The sequence below is a fragment of the Centruroides sculpturatus genome, unplaced genomic scaffold (assembly GCF_000671375.1).
Source record: "Centruroides sculpturatus isolate CEXI.00-Female unplaced genomic scaffold, Cexi_2.0 scaffold743, whole genome shotgun sequence".
NCBI classification, from domain to species: domain Eukaryota; kingdom Metazoa; phylum Arthropoda; class Arachnida; order Scorpiones; family Buthidae; genus Centruroides; species Centruroides sculpturatus.
This window is the reverse complement of record NW_019384970.1, coordinates 337,241-359,016: the sequence shown is the minus strand read 5'-3', so window position 1 is coordinate 359,016 and position 21,776 is coordinate 337,241. Positions and strand designations below refer to the sequence as shown.

Here is a 21,776-nt window from a genome sequence, read left to right as displayed (position 1 = left end):
TTTATAAAGTTTTTTAACTGTTATATTCTTTATAAATAACAAGAAGGTGACAAAAAATCAGTGAGTCGTGAATTTGTATCTAACAACTAAACAACTGGATTTTTATTAATGACTTTTATGTTAACTTATCACGAACAATAACATCTGTGTTCTATACCCGTTTTCCTGTTGTTAAATAACATTCCTGGGTTTACCGACTTTTGAGCCAATCTGTGACGAATCAATCGAAAACTCGTTTCACAATAAATCTTTAATACAGACATGTGGTGTGTTTAATAAGCTCAAGACTCGAATAAATGATGTGTTTATTTTAATTTAATATTAATTGTCAATTGTAGTAGAGAATTAACCCATAAATTATTTAATATACAATGAAAGTATGTAGAAATAAACGAAACAGCGAGAGATAATAAGTTATAAAAAGAGATGGGCTGTCAGAAACACCAAACAATATAATAAGTATTTGATAACAGGTGTTTATAAAGTGTTAATCATTTCTATATACTTTAATCATTGAAACATAAACTTTAAAGTGTAGAGGCAGACGAAAATTACACTTAGGTAGCATTAGTAATAGAATTCACATGTAGTATACGAATCAACAAGAGAGAAAATATAAATTTAAACAGATTTCCTGATTCAGTATTTAAATCAATTTACTTATAAATACGAAAACCATTAGAATTTTAAAATATTATTTCTTTTATACGTGACCGGAAACGTTAGAAAATTAATTACCTACGACAAGAAAGGACTACCCACTTTTCCTCGGTTTTCTATTGGTCAGCCAACAGACATGTGATTAAAAATAAAGTTTGATTTATGTTTTATATTTCATCTTAAATGCTTACATTTCAAAGGAAGGATTCAGATATTGTGTTAGAACGCATTGTAAGTCATAATCGCAATTCTCCGTGAAAAAATAACGATTTGTAATTGGATTTATTAATTAAAATTAACGGTTTTAATTGAAATTAAATAAATACTATCTCATTTACAGCCGTAAAAAAGGAAAACGAAAGAGGTAAGTTATTCTCTCATATTTATTTTTTGTATTTAAATTATAAAATTAAGTTAACTTACTTCGTATTTCGTATCTGCCAGTAGCAAAGTTATAATGAAAAATAATAAGATATCAAATTATAAAATATTGTATATTATTATTAACTATTAAATTATTAAATAAGATATGACAAGCTCTTAAATTTATTATAGCCGTATTTATTAGACTATTTAATTTTTACTTAACTGTATAAGACACGTATTATTTACTGCTTCAATATTTTATATTAAAAACAATGCTACCGCCCGAAGGAAAGGCCCTGAAAAGCTTTTTGCCTTATATTATTATCGATGTTTCCATCATTTTTTTCACAATAACATTCAAAAATATTGGGGGGTTGAGATCTACAGCCGACCAGCATTTCCTACTTCGATGTAATAAATAAATAAATAAATCCAATATATGTTAATGAAATAAAGATAAGTATTTAAACGTTATGGATTTTTATAAATTCAATAAATAATTTAACTTGGAAGAAATATTTAAATACATGTTATAAGTTAAATTAGAAATACTTTTATACATAACGTTATTCAGAATTCACTGTTGTTGGAAACAACAATGAAAGTAACAAAATAATATAACGCGCGTTTTTCTTCATTATCATCAAGAAATATTTTATTATAAAGTAATTCAATAAGCTGAATAATCAATTTAGATAAAAGTTTTATAATGGCTTTTATTTTATCCATTTATTTTTCTATGCTATAAATCTTCGTTTCATACTGGAAACTGCCAATCTTTACATACAGTGAATACGCATTTAAGAGGTGATGTGACGTTCGTGCTTATGTAAAAATCAATTAAATAAAAAAGTGAGAAGAAAATACCGATATTTATTGCTAAATATAATATAAAAGACTCAAAACTTCGTTGGAAAGTAGAGATACAAAAACAATGTCGCCCATTCATAATCATCGTTAGACAACTGATTTTTCTATTTCTGAATCGGTTAGAGGCCGTTTAACTATTGATAATAGAAACAAACAAATGAAATTCGTTGACAATTCTAATTTCAACATTCATTAACTTTAAGATATTAAAATGATTAAGTAGCTAAACGTACAGATTTAAACATTCCAACACTTAAAAATGATCTTACTGCTTTTAATCGTTCTCGCTCCTCTTATAGCGAATAAAATATTAGCACATAAATGAGTAGAAAGCATTAAAATGTTTATTATTAACGTAAATTGCAAGAAAATTTTATTATTTATTGATTAATAGTTAAATTATTGCTGCAAGGAAGAGTTTTACTCAACCGAGGCAAACTACATCTGCATTTAATGTCTGAGAATTTATAACAAAAGCAATTTAGTTGTTTTTATTTAAAATACAGCTGCATCAAGGACAGATTTGTATCTTTATTGAGAAGTTTACGTGAATATTACAAAAAATTTTCACGTTGTGTTTGTAAGTAAATTGATTCTTGCTCACTTGCAAATAATTGTTCGGAGTAAATAAATTTTATTTGTGTCTTGTGTTCATCAGTAACATTAAGAATTTTCTCGACACACTCTGTTTCGTTTAGCATTTCTAACGTTAATTTTTAGCAATGTGAATTGGTCGATTTCGTGTGATTAAAAATACAAGAATCTTGTTTATTAAATACCGATAACCATCGTAAAATTAAGTTGAAATATATGAAGTATAAAAAAATTTTGATATTTTTCTACAAGTGCATACATACTACTTAATAACTAGATTCTTTTCACCTTATCTTCTGTTTAGTTTATTTCTAAAGGACTACATTATCGCTAGCAGAATTAATTCGAGTATAGCAAGTAGTGTCTTTATATTGTTTGTCTATTTATTATGGAGGAAAGAATACTTCCTGACTGCTACGAAAAATAATTCTACTTCTTCACTTCGTCTCGTTTCTTTTTCTGCATTTTCCTTTAATGCTGCAAGACGTAAAACGTTACTACTACGTCAAAACTATTATATTTTTCTACAGTTTAAAACACGACGTAAGACCCAACGACCGTATTTTAATGACTGGAACTTCTGGACTAGAAGTGACATCAGCTTTTTTTTTTTATTTTTAATTAGTGTGAATTTTTGTAAAAACTTGTTTTATAAATTATACAGAAATTGTGGAAAATTTTCCTCATCTTTCTATTCAATCATGCAGACACGATATAAAAAACGTTTGATAAATGATTTACATTCAGGCTTTTAAATATATGTTTGTATAAACTCAGATACGACGTAGAAATCGCTAGAATATTAATAATAATTGCAATATTTTTTGAAAAATTTACGAATTATTATCTGATATACAGAAGTTATAATTAAATTAAAGCTGCGTAAGAGGAAATTGGAAAAGGTATGCAATACTGAAATTATTTCCTGTATTTATAGCAGAAAATTATGTTAGTTACTTCATATTACGTGCATGAAAGTAGCAAATTTATAACCAGCAATTGTTTATTGTGACTCACAATGACGGGCTGCAATTTTTAATCATAGTTATTTTTTTCACATCGCTTTTTGTGATTTGACTTATTTCATATGTTTCGTGCTAGACACTTTTCCTGCAACCTGGACAGAATGACCTTCAGATACAATTTTCTTCTATGTGTTATTACGATATGTATTTTGGATCCAATAGGTCTCTCCTCGGTCTCTCCTTTGTGGATTTCTAGGTATTTGCACATACATTATTAGTTTTATAGTAAAAACCTCTCAACGCATTTGTTTCATTTTCTTCATCTTTTGAATCGGTTGTTCTTTCTATGATTTTCTTTATAAGTATATCGAATGTATTTTTTTTTGACATACATTATAAATTAAAAATAGCAATTTATTATTTTATTGTCCTCACTGTTTTTTCGTGTCTTTTTAATACTTATATTACTATATTTTTTAGTAATTAGCACGTCTAAATACGACAACGTATTATTTTCTTCATTCACTACATCAAATTTTATTTTATTAATATTATCTATATTATGTTTATAATTTTATTACTTATAAACTATAAAACGATCATCAACGTAGTGAAATAAAGCTTGTATTCGATTTATATTAGCTATAATGTTATCTATTTTGATCATACTTAGTTTGACCAATCTAGGTCGATACACGTACCCCTAGGGATATACCTAGAAATCCACAAAGAGATTTATGTATCACGACTGAGGAGGGACCTATTGGGTCCGAAATGCATATCGTTATAATTATACAGAAGAAAATTGTATCTGAAGGTCATTCTGTCCGGTTTGATAAGTCCGTCTATAGTAAAAGTACGCTAGCACAAAACATAGGAAATAGTTGTTTAATCTATTTAATTTAAAATATATGCTCTCCACCTCAAATTAGTGGTGTCTTGCCTCTGTATATAATACTTTTCCTTTAAAATATATATAGAAGATCGTCTCCGTAACTGGAAATTGTTTTTTGAAGTTACTGGTGTTTGTAACGACGGAACACGAAGACAATTTTGTAGCTTCGTTAAATTTTATTTATAGGCCCTATATATATATTTTAATGTAAATACCGTCATCCAAAATTTAGTTTTAATATTTTTCCTGTTTAGCAAGCCCCAGCACATTATACTCTTCCTGTTAGCGAGTGTGCCATGCCATTATCCATCTAATTCCTTACAGGGGAAAAATATTAGAATTGAAATAACGTGACTTCCGGTTTGTATTGGCGGTTCGTGTACAGTTAATTAGAGTCCCTTTTGCCTACGTTATGCATATCTCTCTTGAAGTTCATCTCTCTAACTCCGTTCTCGAGATTAAAGAATGACAGACGGGCTTGTAAACGAATTTAACATATTATAGGTTATTAAACGAATTATCCTGTTTACTGTTTCATTATTTTTACATTAAATACAATTATTATAGAAAATTCTATCATTCTACTGCAATAAGCAATTCCAGAGTAACAAATTTTCTGCATTTTTCTATTGTTTTATGGAAGGTCAAATAAACGACGTTGCATTTGCGATAATAACGGATAATAACATATCATTAACTAATTAAATTAAATAACAAACTCAGCTTCTTTTAAAACATTTAATAAAACACTTAACACCTTCTATCGCTGAGAATACTTTATTTAAACACATATGTTTTCAGCCTAATGGAATAGGCCATCTTCAGATGAACTGGCATTCGAAAGTATTTCGAAATTGCATTAAATGGAACGTTCGATCATTACAAATTCAAAATTAAAACGAAAATAAAACTATCAAATCAATAACCAAAAAAAATTAATATATTAAATACATTGAAGTCATAACAAAATAAATAATATTAATAAAATAAAACGAAATAAAATAGATAAATAAAATAAATTAAAATAAATTCATAAAAATTAAATGCATAAAAAGGCATAACATTATAAAGGCAGATAGGGACTAAGAATTTGGATATTTTAATTTTTCTTTTATGAAGAACTTCCATGCAGAAGCAAATCCATCCACATCCCTTGCATTCATCATATTTGTGTTCTTTAAGCCTATAGCTAAATTCCTTCTTGTATAATAGCTAATAGCTAAATTCCTTCTTGTGACTCCAATATAGTCCTTCTTAATTCCTAGCTGTTGGTATTCAAACAGAATTTTATACACGTCCGCTGCTTCTCCTTTCTTTAGCTTGTCCTTGTCGTTTCTGAGCATACTATACAAATTAGGAGCTCTTTTGTAAACAATTTTGGAGTGTTTTTTTATCTGAAACTTGTTTCGTGATGTCCTTGATGTTTTTATTATACGTAAAGTTGGTGATTTTTAATTAATAAAACGTAAATTAACTGATAAAACACAAATATGACATTCATAAAGGACACTCTAACACAGTTTTGTCAAGTATGGCACAAGAGGAAGCTTCTGTGGTTAAATGGAATGAAGCAACTATTCTCAAGACCATGTGGTCCCCATCATTGGCTTTGCAATATGAAAAGATTGAAATCTATAAAAGTAAATTAAGGGATGACTGTATCAATGCAAGGGATGCGAATGGATTAGCTTCTGCATGGAAGTTCTTCATAAAAGAAAAATTATAATATACAAATTCTTAGTCCCTATCTGNCATTGGCTTTGCAATATGAAAAGATTGAAATCTATAAAAGTAAATTAAGGGATGACTGTATCAATGCAAGGGATGCGAATGGATTAGCTTCTGCATGGAAGTTCTTCATAAAAGAAAAATTATAATATACAAATTCTTAGTCCCTATCTGCCCTTATATTGTGATGTCTCTTTTATGTATTTTTGTATGCATTTAATTTTTATGTATTTATTTTATTGTATTATTTATATCGTTGTTGTTTTAGTTTATTTAGAATAATTTATTATATTATTTATTTTGTTATGGCTTCAATGTATTTAGTATATTTATTTTTTGGTTATTGATTTGTTAGTTTTATTTTGGTTTTAATTTTGAATTTGTAATGATCAAACGTTCCATTTAATACAATTATGAAATATGTTCGAATGCCAGTTCAGTTGAAGCTGAAAACGTTTATTTAAATAAAGTATTCTCAGCGATAGAAGGTTTTAAATGCTTTATTAAGCGTATCATTAACATTTAATCCGATTATCTTGAATTATAAACTAACGAAAATTTAATTAATTTAGAATAATTGAAAGATTTAGAAAAATAACTCGTGAAAATTTGAATAATATTTTAATTATTCACGCCATTTTATATAAGAGCGCGATAAAGACGATTGTAGTCACACGTGATATAGGCGAAAAATGTGAAGGAATAGTAAAATTCCAAGGATTAATTCTTTGATTAAAACAAATTTTTGACCATACAAATAATTCTGTCTCAGTTAAAATCCTGTTTTGATCTCCCAACTAGAGACAAATGGTTATCAACTTTAAAAACCGACGACACAATATTAAAAAAAAAAAAAAAAAACACATACAATATACAAGTGACGTCGACCTTTTCTTTGAGGATCCGACATCAACGACATATCTACTGTACCTGGGGGATATTGTGGAAAATTTTAATGCTGTGTCGTTGACGTCGGATTTTCAAAGAAAATGTCGACATCAATTGTATATTGTATGTGGTTTTTTTAAAATATTGTGTCGTCAGTTTTTAAAGTTGTTAACCATCTGTCTCTAGTTGAAAGATCAAAAAAAGGATTTTAACTGACTAAGAATTATTTGTATGGTGAAAAATTTGTGTTAATTAAATATGTGAGGTTTGATTAAGAATTTAAGAATTTTCTGTATATAATTAATCTTTAACTTCATCATAGTATTAATTGTTAATAAAATCTATATCTATATCTATATATTATCTATGTATATATATAAAAATGGACATGTATGTCCCTATATTTCACTTTTCCGAAAAAACTACACATCGCACGTGAATGCTGTTTGTATGTAGTGGTAGCCCCAAGTCTCCATTCGTGAACCATGGGAGTTGCGTTTCGATAGCTATAAGGGTACGGGAGATATGGGGCTGAAAGTGGTTGAAAGTGGTTTTCTATTTCGAATGTTATGTTCTAATTTGTTCGAATTTAATTCGAACAATATTCGAATTTAATATTTATTAAAATTCGAATATTGGTTCGATCATAGAACGATTGTAAACGTTCCAGAAACGTTGAAAATAGTTCGTTTGACTGGACGTGAACAGGAGACCTTCAGAAATAGAATTGGGACCAGGTCTCTAATTAGTCTGCAAACGGGGTCCTAATTCTTGCATTCTGTGAAAACGGGTAAAGATTGGCTATAATTTAATTATCTTAATCTTCACTATCGTTACTTTTTGCCCACAAATAAAAACCCAGCGAAGCGGGTCCTTGCAGCTAGTTTCTAAATAAAATTTTAACTTTTATAAAATCGAAAATACGAAACCTGTTTTCGATTTATATTTCGTGTTGTCAGATTAGAAAATTAAAAAATTCGAAAACTTTCCTTAATTAATAATGGAATTTATTTAATTTATTTCATGTTTAAGACACGATAAAGTAATAAATTCGAGGCCTCATTAGAATAGGTTATTACGTAATGCACATTATCAATTTTTATATTTATTATCTTAATATTTGAACACTTTATATTCGCATATAAAATCTTAAAAAATCATAATAATTAAATAGTTAATTAATTTAGAATTGCGTTTAAGTAGTTTTTGTATAGTTTTATATTTAAAAAAATTGTCTATAATTGGGATGTAATTTAAAAAATTAAAGACAAAAATTTCCCACTGCCATCCGTCCGTCCGTCTGTCTTTCCTAATTCTCGAGAACGGCGGTAGATAGGTAGATCAATGACGAAGATCAGATAGAAACTTTAGGGGTAGAATGACCCGATTAACTGTACGTGATCGTCCTGTTTATACCAGAAGTCACGTTATTTCAATTTAAAAATGTTCCCCTGAAAGGAGTTAGATAAATAACCGACACGACTCTATTGCTAAAGGAAAAGTATGATGTACAGGGACATGCCACTTTGATGATTTAATATAGGCCTCTATTTTAAAAAAACTATTAAAATAATCCAAAAATATGTTTATAGAAAAAATACAAATCGTGTTTCATTTTTCTAAGTTTATTTTTCTTTCCGTAAATTGTTTTTATTGTCAAGTTTTTGTTATAAATTCTGTAAATATTATGATTTAAATTAATTGAAACTTCAAGAAAGACACCCGAATGTATATTTTAAAAATATTTAAAAATAATACTTTAGTTTAATACTGTGATTAATAAATATTAACAATAGAAAATATATTTTTTTAAATAATTTTCTTTTCTACTTCAAGCAATACCTTGTTGTATGTAACCTTGAATAAGCTGATTAGCATTCAATTAGATATAATTTTGAAATGTCCTCCGGCTGATAAATGTTACCGTCTTTCAATCGAACAATACCTTTTGTTAGTATATTTTTCTAGCATTTTCTTCAATTTCTTGATTTTTATCGCCGAAAACCAAGCATTTCGAAGAATAAATTACAGTAAAAAAAATAGCAGACAAGCAGACAATTCAGCAGACAAAATTTTCTGATAAACACATTCTACAGAAGCATTAGTCGACCCCCCTATAACACTGTTGATTATTCCGTTTTATATGAATTCCATGTTGTACGAGTCAATTAGATTTTACAAATACGTGAGCCGTTCACAGCCCGGCACATGTATTTGTAAAATCTAAGTGACTCGTACAACATGGAATTCATATAAAACGGAATAATCAACAGTGTTATAGGGGGTCGACTGGTACTTCCGAGCGCGTGTAGTGTGTTGACGTCATATTTAAAGCGGATTTCATTTACACTTTAGTTACAACTGATCAGAAATGGCTGTCCATTAGACAACTGAATTAATTACGATTTAAAATCCAAATTACATCGGACTATATCGGACTATATTGCAACTGCTATCAATACAATTATTAATTAAATGCTAAGTAATTTAATACTAGAGATAAGTGTTAGATATCATCTCCTGTTAAATTTATTAATTACAATTAAATTAATATAATAATAATTAATTTAAAAATTCTGGAAGAAAGTAATCGGCCCAAAGAGGGACTCGAAAACAAAACCAAACGATTAGCGAATTATTTATTACTATTATTAATTACTTATCATTCAATTAATAGTAATAATAGTAATAAGGTATAGACCGATATAATTCGGCAATCGTTTAGCTTTAATATATAATTATCGAATTTGTATGTTTAGGCCTACATATATATCATAATTTTGTTTTTATCTATATCTATATCTACATCTACATCTATATCTATATCTATATCTATATCTATATCTATATCTATATCTACATCTATATATAAAAATGGACGTGTGTGTCCCTATATTTCACTTTTTCGCCAAAACTACACGTCGCACATGACTGGTGTTTGTATGTGGTAGTAGCCCCAAGTCTCCATTCGTGCACTATGGGGGTTGCGTTTCGATAGCTATAAGGGTACGGGAGATATGGGGCTGAAAGTGGTTGAAAGTGGTTTTCTATTTCGAATGTTATGTTCGAATTTGTTCGAATTTAATTCGAACATAAAATTCGAATATTGGTTCGATTATAGAACGATTGTAAACGTTCCAGAAACGTTGAAAATAGTTCGTTTGACTGGACGTGAACAGGAGACGTTCAGAAATAGAATCGGGACCAGGTCTCTAATTAGTCTGGAAACGGGGTCCTAATTCTTGCGTTCTGTGAAAACTTATCAAAACTTATCTGTAATTATCTGTAATTCTTTAACTTATCAAAACTAAGCCAATTTAAATTTCTAACAATATAAACCCCTAAATATATTTTACCCCTTTATACTGTCGTTGTTATTACCACCTTTATTGAATGTTTACCATCTTTTCTTCCGCTTTCTTGATTCTATTCCTGTATAGTATACTTTAATTTTGTATAATTTATCTTATTGGACCATGAATACATCTGTTATACAGCAACAGAAGATGTATCGATAGTTCATTAAGTATTTAAAAGCTGAGTTTGATATTTGATTAGTATAATTTATAGATATTTTTAATTTGTTAGCATATTTTCCCATAGTTGATAATGTAGAGTTTTTTACTTTGTGGAAACCTTCACTATTTTTTTACGATTATATTATCTATACAAATAATTATATTTTTATTTTGTATGTAACTAAATAGGTCATTTATATAAATCTTGAATAATATAGGTCTAAAACTGATTTTTGTAAGACAGTCTCCAGTTTTCTAAATAATGTTTAAAGAATATGATTATGTGAGTTAGCCGGGGATGCAGATCCTTAGAATTTATGTACCACTTAATTGGCACAGATCGATGAGATCTGTTCTCCGGAGTTTACGTATCTTGAGATCCGGCCTCTAGTCGAAGGATGGCCTTAAGAGCGTTTAAAAGGGATCCAAATTTTGAGATTTAGATTCACGTCAGGATGTTGACACCAGTTAATCAGTTTTATTACATACGGATTAACAGGCGTTTCGAGTATGAGGAATGCAAATAATCTGAATAAGTATAAGTGTGAAAATCTAACATTAACCAGACCATATTTATAAAATAAACTAAAACATTTAATAAATCAAAAGTATCAAAAGTATACAAATGAATGACTAACAAATCGTACTTATACTTAAGTCACTACAAACTAAATTAAACCTAAACTTAATAATCCTATATTAAACCTATCGCGTGAGAGAGAGTTCACATCGACCTAACCGTTATCATATTACCTTCTCCAGGTCTTTCGAATATTTCAATGTATGAGGATCTTCTTTACTTATGGATATGCTTCTTCTTATATTTTATATGGCACTTTCTTGTATGGATAACTTTTCTTATGACGGACTTCGTCGTATAACGGACTCTTTGAATGGCGTTCTCTCTGAATGACTTTCCAGGATTCGTATGGCAATATCTCTTACGACAAACTGCTCTCGTGTGGCAATACGTCTTTCGACGGACTGCCCTGAATGGCGGGAAAATGTCCCTTTTATATTGGCCTTCTCTGACGGCAAAGTAACGTGTGCAAAGGTTGGCATTTTTGACTCATCTCGTGAGTCGGCTATAGAAAAGGAAATTAACTTCCTTTCTAAAATCGAAAGTTTTTTTTAACATCCGTTTTTCAAAATTTTGTTGATGTTTAAAATATTATTTTCTCGCTAATTTTTCTTTAAAATTGCCTTTTCCTCCTTTCGGATCTCACAATTACCCTGCTTTTAATACCAGTCCATATAGAATTAGTATTTTTGTATACCGTATTTGCCAGCATTTAGTTTGAATTTTCACGCTGGAAAAAAATTTCTACAACCAGGAAAACTTCCTCCGACTTATACAACGAGGTATGCAAATGCAAATCTTTATACAACAATCTCTGTACTGTATATCACTTGACCGTGACTCTAGCAGGAGGTTTTACATAGATCCCGTTATCCATATCCATTTTTCTTTGAGCAATATAATATACTGGAAAATGCTACTCTTAGTGCAAATGAGAACGGTGTGGTCTTAGACACATTCCGCTGTAGATTAGCTAATTCGTCATACAGTATGCAAATTTCTATTCTAGTCCGCAGATTGTCTACTAGGGGCCAACTTGTAGGATTGGTACTGGCCAAACAGAATTTTGAACTAAAAATTATGAGGTCAACGTAAACATTTGTTCAAATGTTCTGCTGCATCAGTAACTTAAGTGTTTAGAAGACTACTTTAATTTAGTTTAAGTAATGAGCTACTGACAGGCGAACCCATCAACTTATGATATAAAATCATTGATTAATCTTCGTCAATGCCTATATCTTTGCCTTTATGTTTCTGTTTTTGGAATAACCCTGTTGTCTTGATTCTATGTTCCCAAAATGGAGTTTATGCATATTTGTTTTTTAGTAAAATTACCGAATTAAAAAGAAAATCCTTATTTTCGTAGTACATACTGTATTTTGTTTAACTTGTTAATAATATTTTAAAGTGAATTGCAATATATTTTATTTGCCTAGATTTTTGGGACAACTTCATTTAAAAAATACAAGTGATCTATCGAAATTTGATTTAAGATGGAAGAAAAATTAATTCAAAAAGTATTTTCTATTACGAAAATTAATATAAAAGCTGGAGTTGTTTTGTATACATTCACTGAACTTCAACACGTGCTGTTCTAGTTTCCTGAAGTATCAATATAACCAATCGATAACTGATTTATTGCCAAGTGTTGTTTAGCATTTTCTGCGTAACATTGGACATTGCAAAAGAAATTGCAAACATATGTTCAGGACACAATGTCTTTCACACAGTCCCACTAACAGAAATTCAGTGGGGTTATATCGGACGATCTAGAAACCAGGTTGTTGGTTCCTATGGCCAATAAATCGTCTAGGAAGCACTGTATTAAGCAAATTACGTAAGGAAATTGTCAAGTCAGGGAATGAATCGTCATGTTGAAACAATGCCTAGCAGTTTAAAAGCAATTCACCCATTACCCCACATATCATTTTTAAATAGTAATTTATCTTTCACATTTTTATTTGAAATCGTTATTCACAATAATCATACGTGTTTTTTCAGTAATTTTAGAAATTAATGTTAATACTTACTCATTACTATATAAATAATAAAAGCAATTCATTAAATAATTTAATTTTTCAGAATTGACATGAAATTAAATTATCTGAATGCTACCTTATCAAAGAGACTTAAAGAATTAGGATTACGTGTTGGTAGAAATCCTTCTTACTTTATCATCATTCCGGTGTTTGTATCCATGCTGTTAGCTACGGGTCTTCAGAAGTGGCACGAAGAAAAGAACCTTAAATATTTGTTTGAACCCAAAAACACGAGACACGTTACTGAAGAAGACTCCATAGAAAAACTATTTTCAATGAATCTATCTTCTGATGCATACATGGAAAGAATGAACAGAGAACCCAATACAGCGATAGTCCTAGTTACAGCTAAAGATAAAGATTCCGTGTTTCGAAGAGACGTATTTCGAGAGATTATTCAATTGGATAAAATTATTCAAAATATAAAAACTGAAGAAAATTTCGCGTATAAAGATTTATGCGCAAGAAACAACAAAAGATGCCTTGAGAATTCCATTTTGTTAATGAAAAATGAAATCGAAATGATGGAAAACAAAACTTATTCCATCAAATATCCTTTAAGCAAGAAAGGTAAATACGATTTTGAATTAATGAGTTTATTTTTAGGAGGAGTCGAAACAAATGGAGAAGATTATGTAAAAAGCGCGAAAGCTTTGCGCTTATATTATTATTTAAACGATAATTCAAAACTTGACAGAAGAAGAGCAAAAGAATGGCAATATTTGTTTTTGGATCTTATTGAATCCAGTACTTTTCAGTACATCATCGTCGATCGATATACGTCGATTACAATCGAGGAAGAATTGTCTAAAGTCGTAAATCGTGTATTTCCTCGAATACCGATTGCAATAATAATAATAGTAATCTTTTCAATGCTGACTTGTCTGTATAACAGTTGGATAGAAAGCAAACCTTGGATCGGAGTCGCTGCATTAATATCTGGAGGAATGTCTTTGGCTTCGTCATTTGGATTGGTCATGTATTTTAATATACCGTTTGTGGCTCCTGCTGGATCTATACCGTTTTTAATTATAGGTAAGAATAGGAAATTATTTAAAACTATACAATATCTTGATCTTTACGCCTAACTAGTGTAGTTATTTATTTTTAATTTAATAATATAAATTTGGTAAATTAAATTAAAAATCCGGTTCTGTGTTTTACAGCATATAACTACTAAATAAATTATATTGTATATAACATTATACTATTTACATATATTTATATATAAATCTGTATATTAAAGAATATAAGAGAAAAAGAAAATACAAATTCATGTAACATCGTTAATATTATATGGTAAGTATAAAGGGAAGCTGTTAATAATAGGCCTAATAGTTTCTTGTTCAATGAATATTATAATAATGTAATAAGAATATAATAACATAACAATTGTAATTAAGAATGAAATGTTGGACAGCATATATAAATTTAATTAGTGTTTTAATTAATACTGTCATCTCTAAGTCCGCTAAAATAAGGACAGAATCCTTATTATGAATAACTATTCTACAAATATTTAAATGATAAAAATTTGTAGAACAGATAATATTCTGAGAAATTTAAAAAGAAAATGCAGCAAAGATTTGCATAAGTTTTTCGGATCCACCAGGAAAGTTTGCAACATGCTCAGGAAAGTCTCGTAGTTTAAATTCTAAATCTACTAGATGCATATTTTTATTTATTTTCGCTATTAATTATTTAAAACAAACGTGTCTGTGGCGTTATCTCTTTTGAGATTTTATTAAAAAAGTTTTTTATTATTACACTATTTAATATAAAAAATGGCAAAATGTTTGATTCTAAGAGAAGAGAAGAAGTTTTTACTCTTACTAACGGATAAAATCTTCATTAATTTACTCCAAAATTTTTTTTTATTGAAATGAAATTTATGAAAGTAAATAATCTATTCACACTCGATTATAGAATCTCACTTTCTTTCCAATCAAAAATTAGACCTGTTACACTTTATTTGCCTTTAGAACGTACTTACTAAATCGATAGATTGATAATAAGCATCATTGAAAGCATATTTTGAAAACGTATTTTACTATTTCGTCAACAGAAAAATTATTTTCATAATACTTATAATACTGTTTTTAACCGCTATTTTATTTTATTTTTATTTTTTTAAGTAAAATAATTCAGACACGAAAGAAAACCCGCTTGCAATGAATTTCGTTTAACTTGCAGTTTTGACTGGGACAGTGGGAATTTATAGGTCTGACCTATAAATTACCACTGCACGTTTGTCTATTGATGTCTTTCCTTAATCTCGAGAACGGTGTTAGATAGATGGGAAGTCAAGATCAGATATGGAAAGATCACAGACAGCAAGATCGATTAATTGTATTGAACCTATCGATCTAAACTGGAAGTAATGTGAATTCAATTCATAAATTTTTTCCCTGAATGGAGTTATATAGATGACCGGTATGACTCTGTTGCTAACAGGAAGAGTACGATGTACAGGGGCAAGACAATAATAATTTGAAATAGAGAAAATATATTTTAAATTAAATAAATTGAGAGTACGATTACAAATTTATTCTATAGATTTTTAATAAAAGCCGTTTTGTGTATGTAAAAAAAGGCGGAAGTTTAGCTTTCTGTATAATTCGAAATTTATATTAGTTTAGTTGAATTTGCATGATATTTAGTACAAAGTTATTTTTGAAACTGTATTCTAAAAATTATTTAATATTATTTTTCTTTTCAGGAATAGGCATGGACGACGCCTTTGTCTTTTTAGCTGCTTGGAAAAAAACCGATTCAAAGAAGAACGTGTCAGACAGACTGGCAGATGTCTATTCGGAATCCGCTATTTCTATTACTGTCACTTCTGTAACGAATTTCATAGCTTTCATTTCAGGTCTGTTTACCCCTTTTAGAGCAATATCTCATTTTTGCTTATACGCATCGACTGCTGTTGTCTTCTGTTACGTATATCAGATAACGTTTGTTGGTGCATGCATGGCACTCTTTGGATATGCGGAGAAACAAAAGAGACATGCTTTATTCTTCACGAAAATAAACGAAGAGAAAGGTAAAAGAAAAAACAATGAATATATCAGTAAAAGGATGTTATATCATACGGATTTTTTATATTGTTGTTAGAGCGATTATGACTAAATAATGATTAATTGATAGGGCACTTTAAACTGCATACAAGTACTAGAATTGTGGAAGTTTTGACTCGGTGGAAAGCACGTAAAAATAATAATAATAAAAAAAAGATTTTATTTAACATGTCTAGGAAGAACATTTTGAAAAATTTATTTCGAATCTTTCTATTCTCTAGATAATAAAATAAAAATTGGTTAATGAAATAAAGACATTTAATAGAAGATTTTGAGATAAAGACGTGCGCTTGAAAGAGAAAAAAAATTAGGAGTTTATAAAGTTGTAGAATGGGTTCGAGTAAAAAAACAATGTTTTAAAGTTGATAATAGAAGAAAGAAATTTCTATATTTCATACAAGAATGTAGAAATATTTTTAATGTTAAAGCTCAAATGTCTGATAATTCTGTCTCCTTCGAATAAAATCTTGTAATTAAGTACAACTTCTAAACAAAGTATACTTCTAATGAATATCTATAATGTCAATTCAATTTTCTTTCTATAACCTAAAATAATTGTATTATTTTCAATGTTGAATTCACTTTAAGTTTTTACGGGAGCAAATACTATTGCGATAATCTTATCCCCAAAACATCTACTAATTGCCTTTATTTGATTAACCAATTTTCATATATTATCTGGGTTGGAAGGGATTCAAATAAATTTTTAAAGAGAAAAAAATCCTCTAGAGATATAAAGTTAAAGAAAATCACATTTTAGTTTTTTATTCTATTTCCACCAATTCAAAAATTTTGATATTACTGTATAATAATTTATTAGGATTTATTCGAAGTCGGTCTCACAATCATATAAAAAAATCCTTTTGTAATGACGTCGTTTCTAGAAAATATTAATAATAAGTTTTCTTTTAGAAAACCGTGTTTGGATTCAAAGAATACTCTTCACAACAAAGTCTTGGAAATCTGCTAAACACACTTCCGCTCCAACTTCATCATTTTGGATGCAACTCGGTAATATTTTATCATTGTGGTACGTCAAGATTGCAATTCTCTTCATTATGGCAGGTTACGTGACTGTTGGAGTTTGGGGGGTGACAAAAACAGATACTATAGGATCTCTTAGTTATATTTCTGCGTACGATTCATATTTTGTACAATACCATAATGATATTTTTAAACATTTTAATCATTACGAAAACAGAATCCAAATAGTTGTCGATCAAGAAATGAATTATGCAGATGTGAAAATTCAGAATCAAATAGAGAATCTTTTCTCTGAAATGGAGAAAGAAGGATTAATTGCAGATTTTCTTACCGAGTCTTGGCTCCGAAGTTTCTTGAAATTCGTCAAAGACGATTCAATGGTTTCTATTGTAAAGTCATACAATATGAGCGACACAAAAGATTTTATTGTAGTCCTGCGCCGAATGTTTCTACGCCAATCTTATGCACAGCGATTTCGTAATGATATTGCCTTTAACTCTGACTATACAGCTATCGTTGGAAGCAGATTTCTTTGTCAGACTGATTCCATTAACGAAGAAAAATCATTCTACCTGACTTTACACAGAATAAGAAAAGTGACTGATAAAATGCCATTCAGAGTGTTTCCGTATCACTTCTTGAATTATGCCATCGATAGCAATGACTTGCATGTAAAATTTACTGTACAATTGTTGAGTAGTATTGTGATAATTGTAATTTTTGTATGTTTCGTTTTCATGCCAGACGTCGTCGTCACGTTTTCGGTAGCTTTTTCTATTATTACTATAGAAATTTCTACCTTGGGTTACATGGCTCTATGGGATATTGAATTGGCTCCGGTGTCTATAATCATCTTAGTCATGTGCGCCGGTTTTTCGGTCGATTATTCAGCTCATCTATCTCATTCTTACAGATATTGCGACTTTGAGGATCCCAATGAACGTCTTCGTCATAGCATCGATTTAATTGGATTCGCAATATTTCAAGGTAGTGCATCAACAATAATTGCAGTGTTGCCTTTAGCCATTCCGTTGTCTTATATATTTATTACGACTTTTAAAATAATCTTTTTGGTTATTTTATTATCTTTCATTACTGCTTTGATATTTTTACCAGTAATTCTATCGGCACTGCATTACGTGAAATCGAAGATGTTTTGTAAAGAAAAGAAAAGGAGTAAAAATCTGAATCATAGAACTGAAGGACAGACAAATGTTGCATTTCATTCGTCAGAAATAGCTATATAATTATCATACTAATTGTGTTTATATCTTTACGATAAATACGGTTCGTCAACGAATTATGTAACACAATACAGTAAATACACATTAGATTTCGGGGTTCTCAAATTAAGTTTTTACATTAAAAAAATAAATAAATGCTTTAATTATTACATATTTCAATAGTCTACATAAAGAAGTTTATTCAAATATAATTACATGAATATATAAATTTTAATTGTTGAATTGAAATGGTAATGTAAACTGATGAAATTAAAATTTATTTCTTTTTGTAAAGTGTTAATGAAGGTTTTTTTCTTGATTTTATCAAGTAACGTTTTTGTTAGAAAGTTGTGTATGTGACCTTTGTCTTTGTGATCGTCGCGCCCTCCCCTCTGCTATGTGTGGGGTCTGTTATGTTCGTCAAGGGAATTGTACTCTGGTCCAGTATAGTTTAGTTTGGAATGTGTGCTGTGGTCTAACGGACATCGCTTTCTAGTTCTCTCCACTTTCTTTGTGTTACCTTCGACATTACCCTCCATTATATCCAAACCCTGACAGTTTTTAAAAGAAGAAAAATATGATTAATTATTTTAAGTTTAGAGATCGGTCAAAAAAATTCTAAATTTAAAGTAAAACCATTAAAACATCATAATAGAGTGAAACGAAAAACAGATTTTTTATCCCTAATTCCTTNTTTAATATTAATTAATTTTATATTAATAAAAAATTGTTTTACCGATACAATTCTTGTAAAATGCAATTCATAATGAATTTAATTTAATATATTTTAACACTTTCGAACAAAATATATATTTAAATTACTTTTAAATTAAAAATATATTTAAACGTACGTAACAAAATAATAAAAATTGAGAACTTTAAGTAAAACAACCACAAATCTATTTTAAAAATTTATCTAGAAAAACATATAAATTGTATTTACATCAAATTCGAAGATCGAAACCTGCTTCTGATAATTATAAAAGTTTCAAAATTTACAAAAGAAACACAAGAAATGCGAAAAAAGGACGATTTTTCTTTCTTTACCAATATTTCAATATATTTATATTTTTATCACTTAATATTTTATTTCCTTTATCATAATATACTTAATGAATACAAGTGATTATTATTATTTATTAGAAAAATATATTTTTTAAACAAATATTTGTAAACTTTTCCAGTTACTATGGGGTTCAGCTTCATAAGACTAACCTCTTAGCTATGGTCTTTTTAACAAACAGTAATTTAGTAACTAACGCATTATAATGACTATAAAGCTAAAATCTGCAATATTACTTTTTATATTTTTAACTATTATAAAATGGCAAAAAGCTTTACTTTGAAGCTATGGATGGGTTTTACAAAAAATTGTGAATGCAAATAACGAGTAAAATCATCATTAAGCCCTACCATACTGGAGTCACACGACACTCATTATTTCCCCAGCATTTAACCAACGAAATTTAATAGCATCAATCTTCCTAATATACATATTTCACTACAAAATTTCAGAGATTTTTTTCGACAAAAATCAGTTGTTAAGCTTTCAAGAGGGTGAACAAAATTGTGCCCCATCAACACACACTTATATCATTACATAAAGAAATTACCGGCAAATGTTTTTCGTTTCTCGAAGTTTCAACATTCTCTTAGTCCATATCCTGGGGAAGTCGTTTATTGACCGATTGCAATACTTTCTCTCTGTTATATGGATCAGCTGGAAAATAAAAATTCTAAGAGTAATACGTTTTAATCTTTTTATTTATCAGACATTTTCATAGTCTCTAACATTTTCTTCCCAATAATAAACAACTGTAATTTGAAACACTTCAAATTATTTATCTGCATTAATTACTTTTCCGGTTGTTACATATAACAGAGGAAAGTATGGCGAGCGTTCAAAAAATGATCCCAATTAAATTTAAAATTTTTTGATTCAGGAAACCTTAAAACGACAAAAAATGCAAATAAAATTCGGGAGTAATTTCTATATGTGTGGGTGTTAGTGTGTGGGGGGCACGATTTTTTCTCCTTGTTTCTTGCTTAATAACTTCCGTACTTTTTGTTGAAAATGTCTGAAATTTTGCCGAGACATTTGCTTATTACGGGAATTATTGATGTTAAATTTGAGGGGTTAAAGGTCAATTGAGTGAGAAGATAATGAGGATCGTGTGTATATCCAGTAGGGCCTAACTTAATGACGATTTTACTCGTCATTAGCATTTATAATTTTTTTATAAAACTCAGCCCCACTTTCAAAATTAAGCTTTATGCCATTTTATATTAGTTAAAAATATAAAAAATTTAAATAAAATATGATAACAGATGGCGCCACCAACGGAAAAGTTAAGCAACTCGTTGCTTAACTTTTCCGTTGGTGGCGCCATCTGTTATCATTTTTATCTTTATTATTATTCCAAGCTTTACTTTTTTTAAATATTAATTTTATTTCTTGAACTTAATACGTTTCGATTTTACACGTTAAAAGCCTAAGCACGTGGATTTAGACCTAACTGCGTTTCGTTTGGTTTAAAATGACTTAAAAGTGTTGCGTACTTAAATGCAAAGGAAATTATAAACCTATAAGAACTGGTTATTTAAGTGTTTTGGATGGATACAAAATATTCCTAGGAATGAATGGACTCCAACTGAACATAGCGGGCTTTGTGAACGACATTTTATACCTGACATCCTGAGGTACGATGGGTATAAGGATCCGATGGAATTTGGCAGGGGATTTTAAAGTTCAAGAAAATGCAATTCTGACTATATTTCCCGAACTGCCAAATTTTTTTAGCAAATTCCAGCAAAGCAAAAACAACCTGTAGATCAGAGCAAACAGGAGCAGCGATTGAAACTTAAGCAGCAATACCAACAGTACGGTGATTTCGTAAGTAACAAATACATCGTCCAGAGTTTCTTTGAGCTTCATTTTAAAAATAAATGAGGAAATAATTAATTATTTGTAACTGGAATGAGCAGCTAAAGGATGTGATTTTACTTGGAATGAGCAGCTACAGGACGTGATTTTTAACTGGCATGTTACAGAAGAGAACTAAATTCAATCAATCAATCAATCAAACCAATCAATCAACATTTATTTGCTATGGCTTTCGCTTTTGCAAAGGGGTTACAAAATCGTGTAGCGTTGATAAATACAAAGATTTTACATGTACAAACAGAAAATTTAATAATCAAACTGTATAAAATATGTAAAGAAAGTCTTTAGAAAAGTAGGAATAAATCTACTTGTTATTTAGTTTAAAATACAATTGGAAATTTATATTTATCCGGCAGTACTAAAGATAAACGGAACTTTTGAGAAATTCGTATTAATTAATTTTATATACCCGAACACCTATGTAGATATTAAATCAAATCAA

At 29.3% G+C, this 21,776-nt stretch overlaps 1 protein-coding gene across 4 annotated transcripts; it reads left to right on the top strand.

Moving 5' to 3' along the window:
• Nucleotides 1-867: 867 nt before the first annotated feature.
• LOC111632590 (patched domain-containing protein 3-like) lies at nt 868-18,582 on the top strand. Of its 4 annotated transcripts, XM_023377066.1 has the most exons (5): nt 868-891; nt 1,001-1,024; nt 13,147-14,138; nt 15,823-16,149; nt 17,096-18,582. In XM_023377066.1, exons 3-5 carry the CDS (start codon nt 13,154-13,156, stop codon nt 18,412-18,414), a joined length of 2,631 nt encoding a protein of 876 aa, XP_023232834.1. In that variant the 5' UTR covers nt 868-891; nt 1,001-1,024; nt 13,147-13,153; the 3' UTR covers nt 18,415-18,582. The 4 variants fall into 4 exon arrangements, with proteins under 4 accessions (XP_023232834.1, XP_023232833.1, XP_023232836.1 ...); XM_023377065.1 differs by having other exon boundaries at nt 875-1,024; XM_023377068.1 differs by lacking the exons at nt 868-891; nt 1,001-1,024 and adding an exon at nt 4,270-4,311.
• Nucleotides 18,583-21,776: the final 3,194 nt, after the last annotated feature.

Excerpts from the sequence above, each read along its gene's own strand:
- LOC111632590 (XM_023377066.1), top strand. The coding sequence starts at position 13,154 with ATGAAATTAAATTATCTGAATGCTACCTTATCAAAGAGACTTAAAGAA. Across the intron at positions 14,139-15,822 it reads TATACCGTTTTTAATTATAG|GAATAGGCATGGACGACGCC; the intron begins GTAAGAATAGGA and ends TTTTCTTTTCAG. Across the intron at positions 16,150-17,095 it reads GAAAATAAACGAAGAGAAAG|AAAACCGTGTTTGGATTCAA; the intron begins GTAAAAGAAAAA and ends GTTTTCTTTTAG.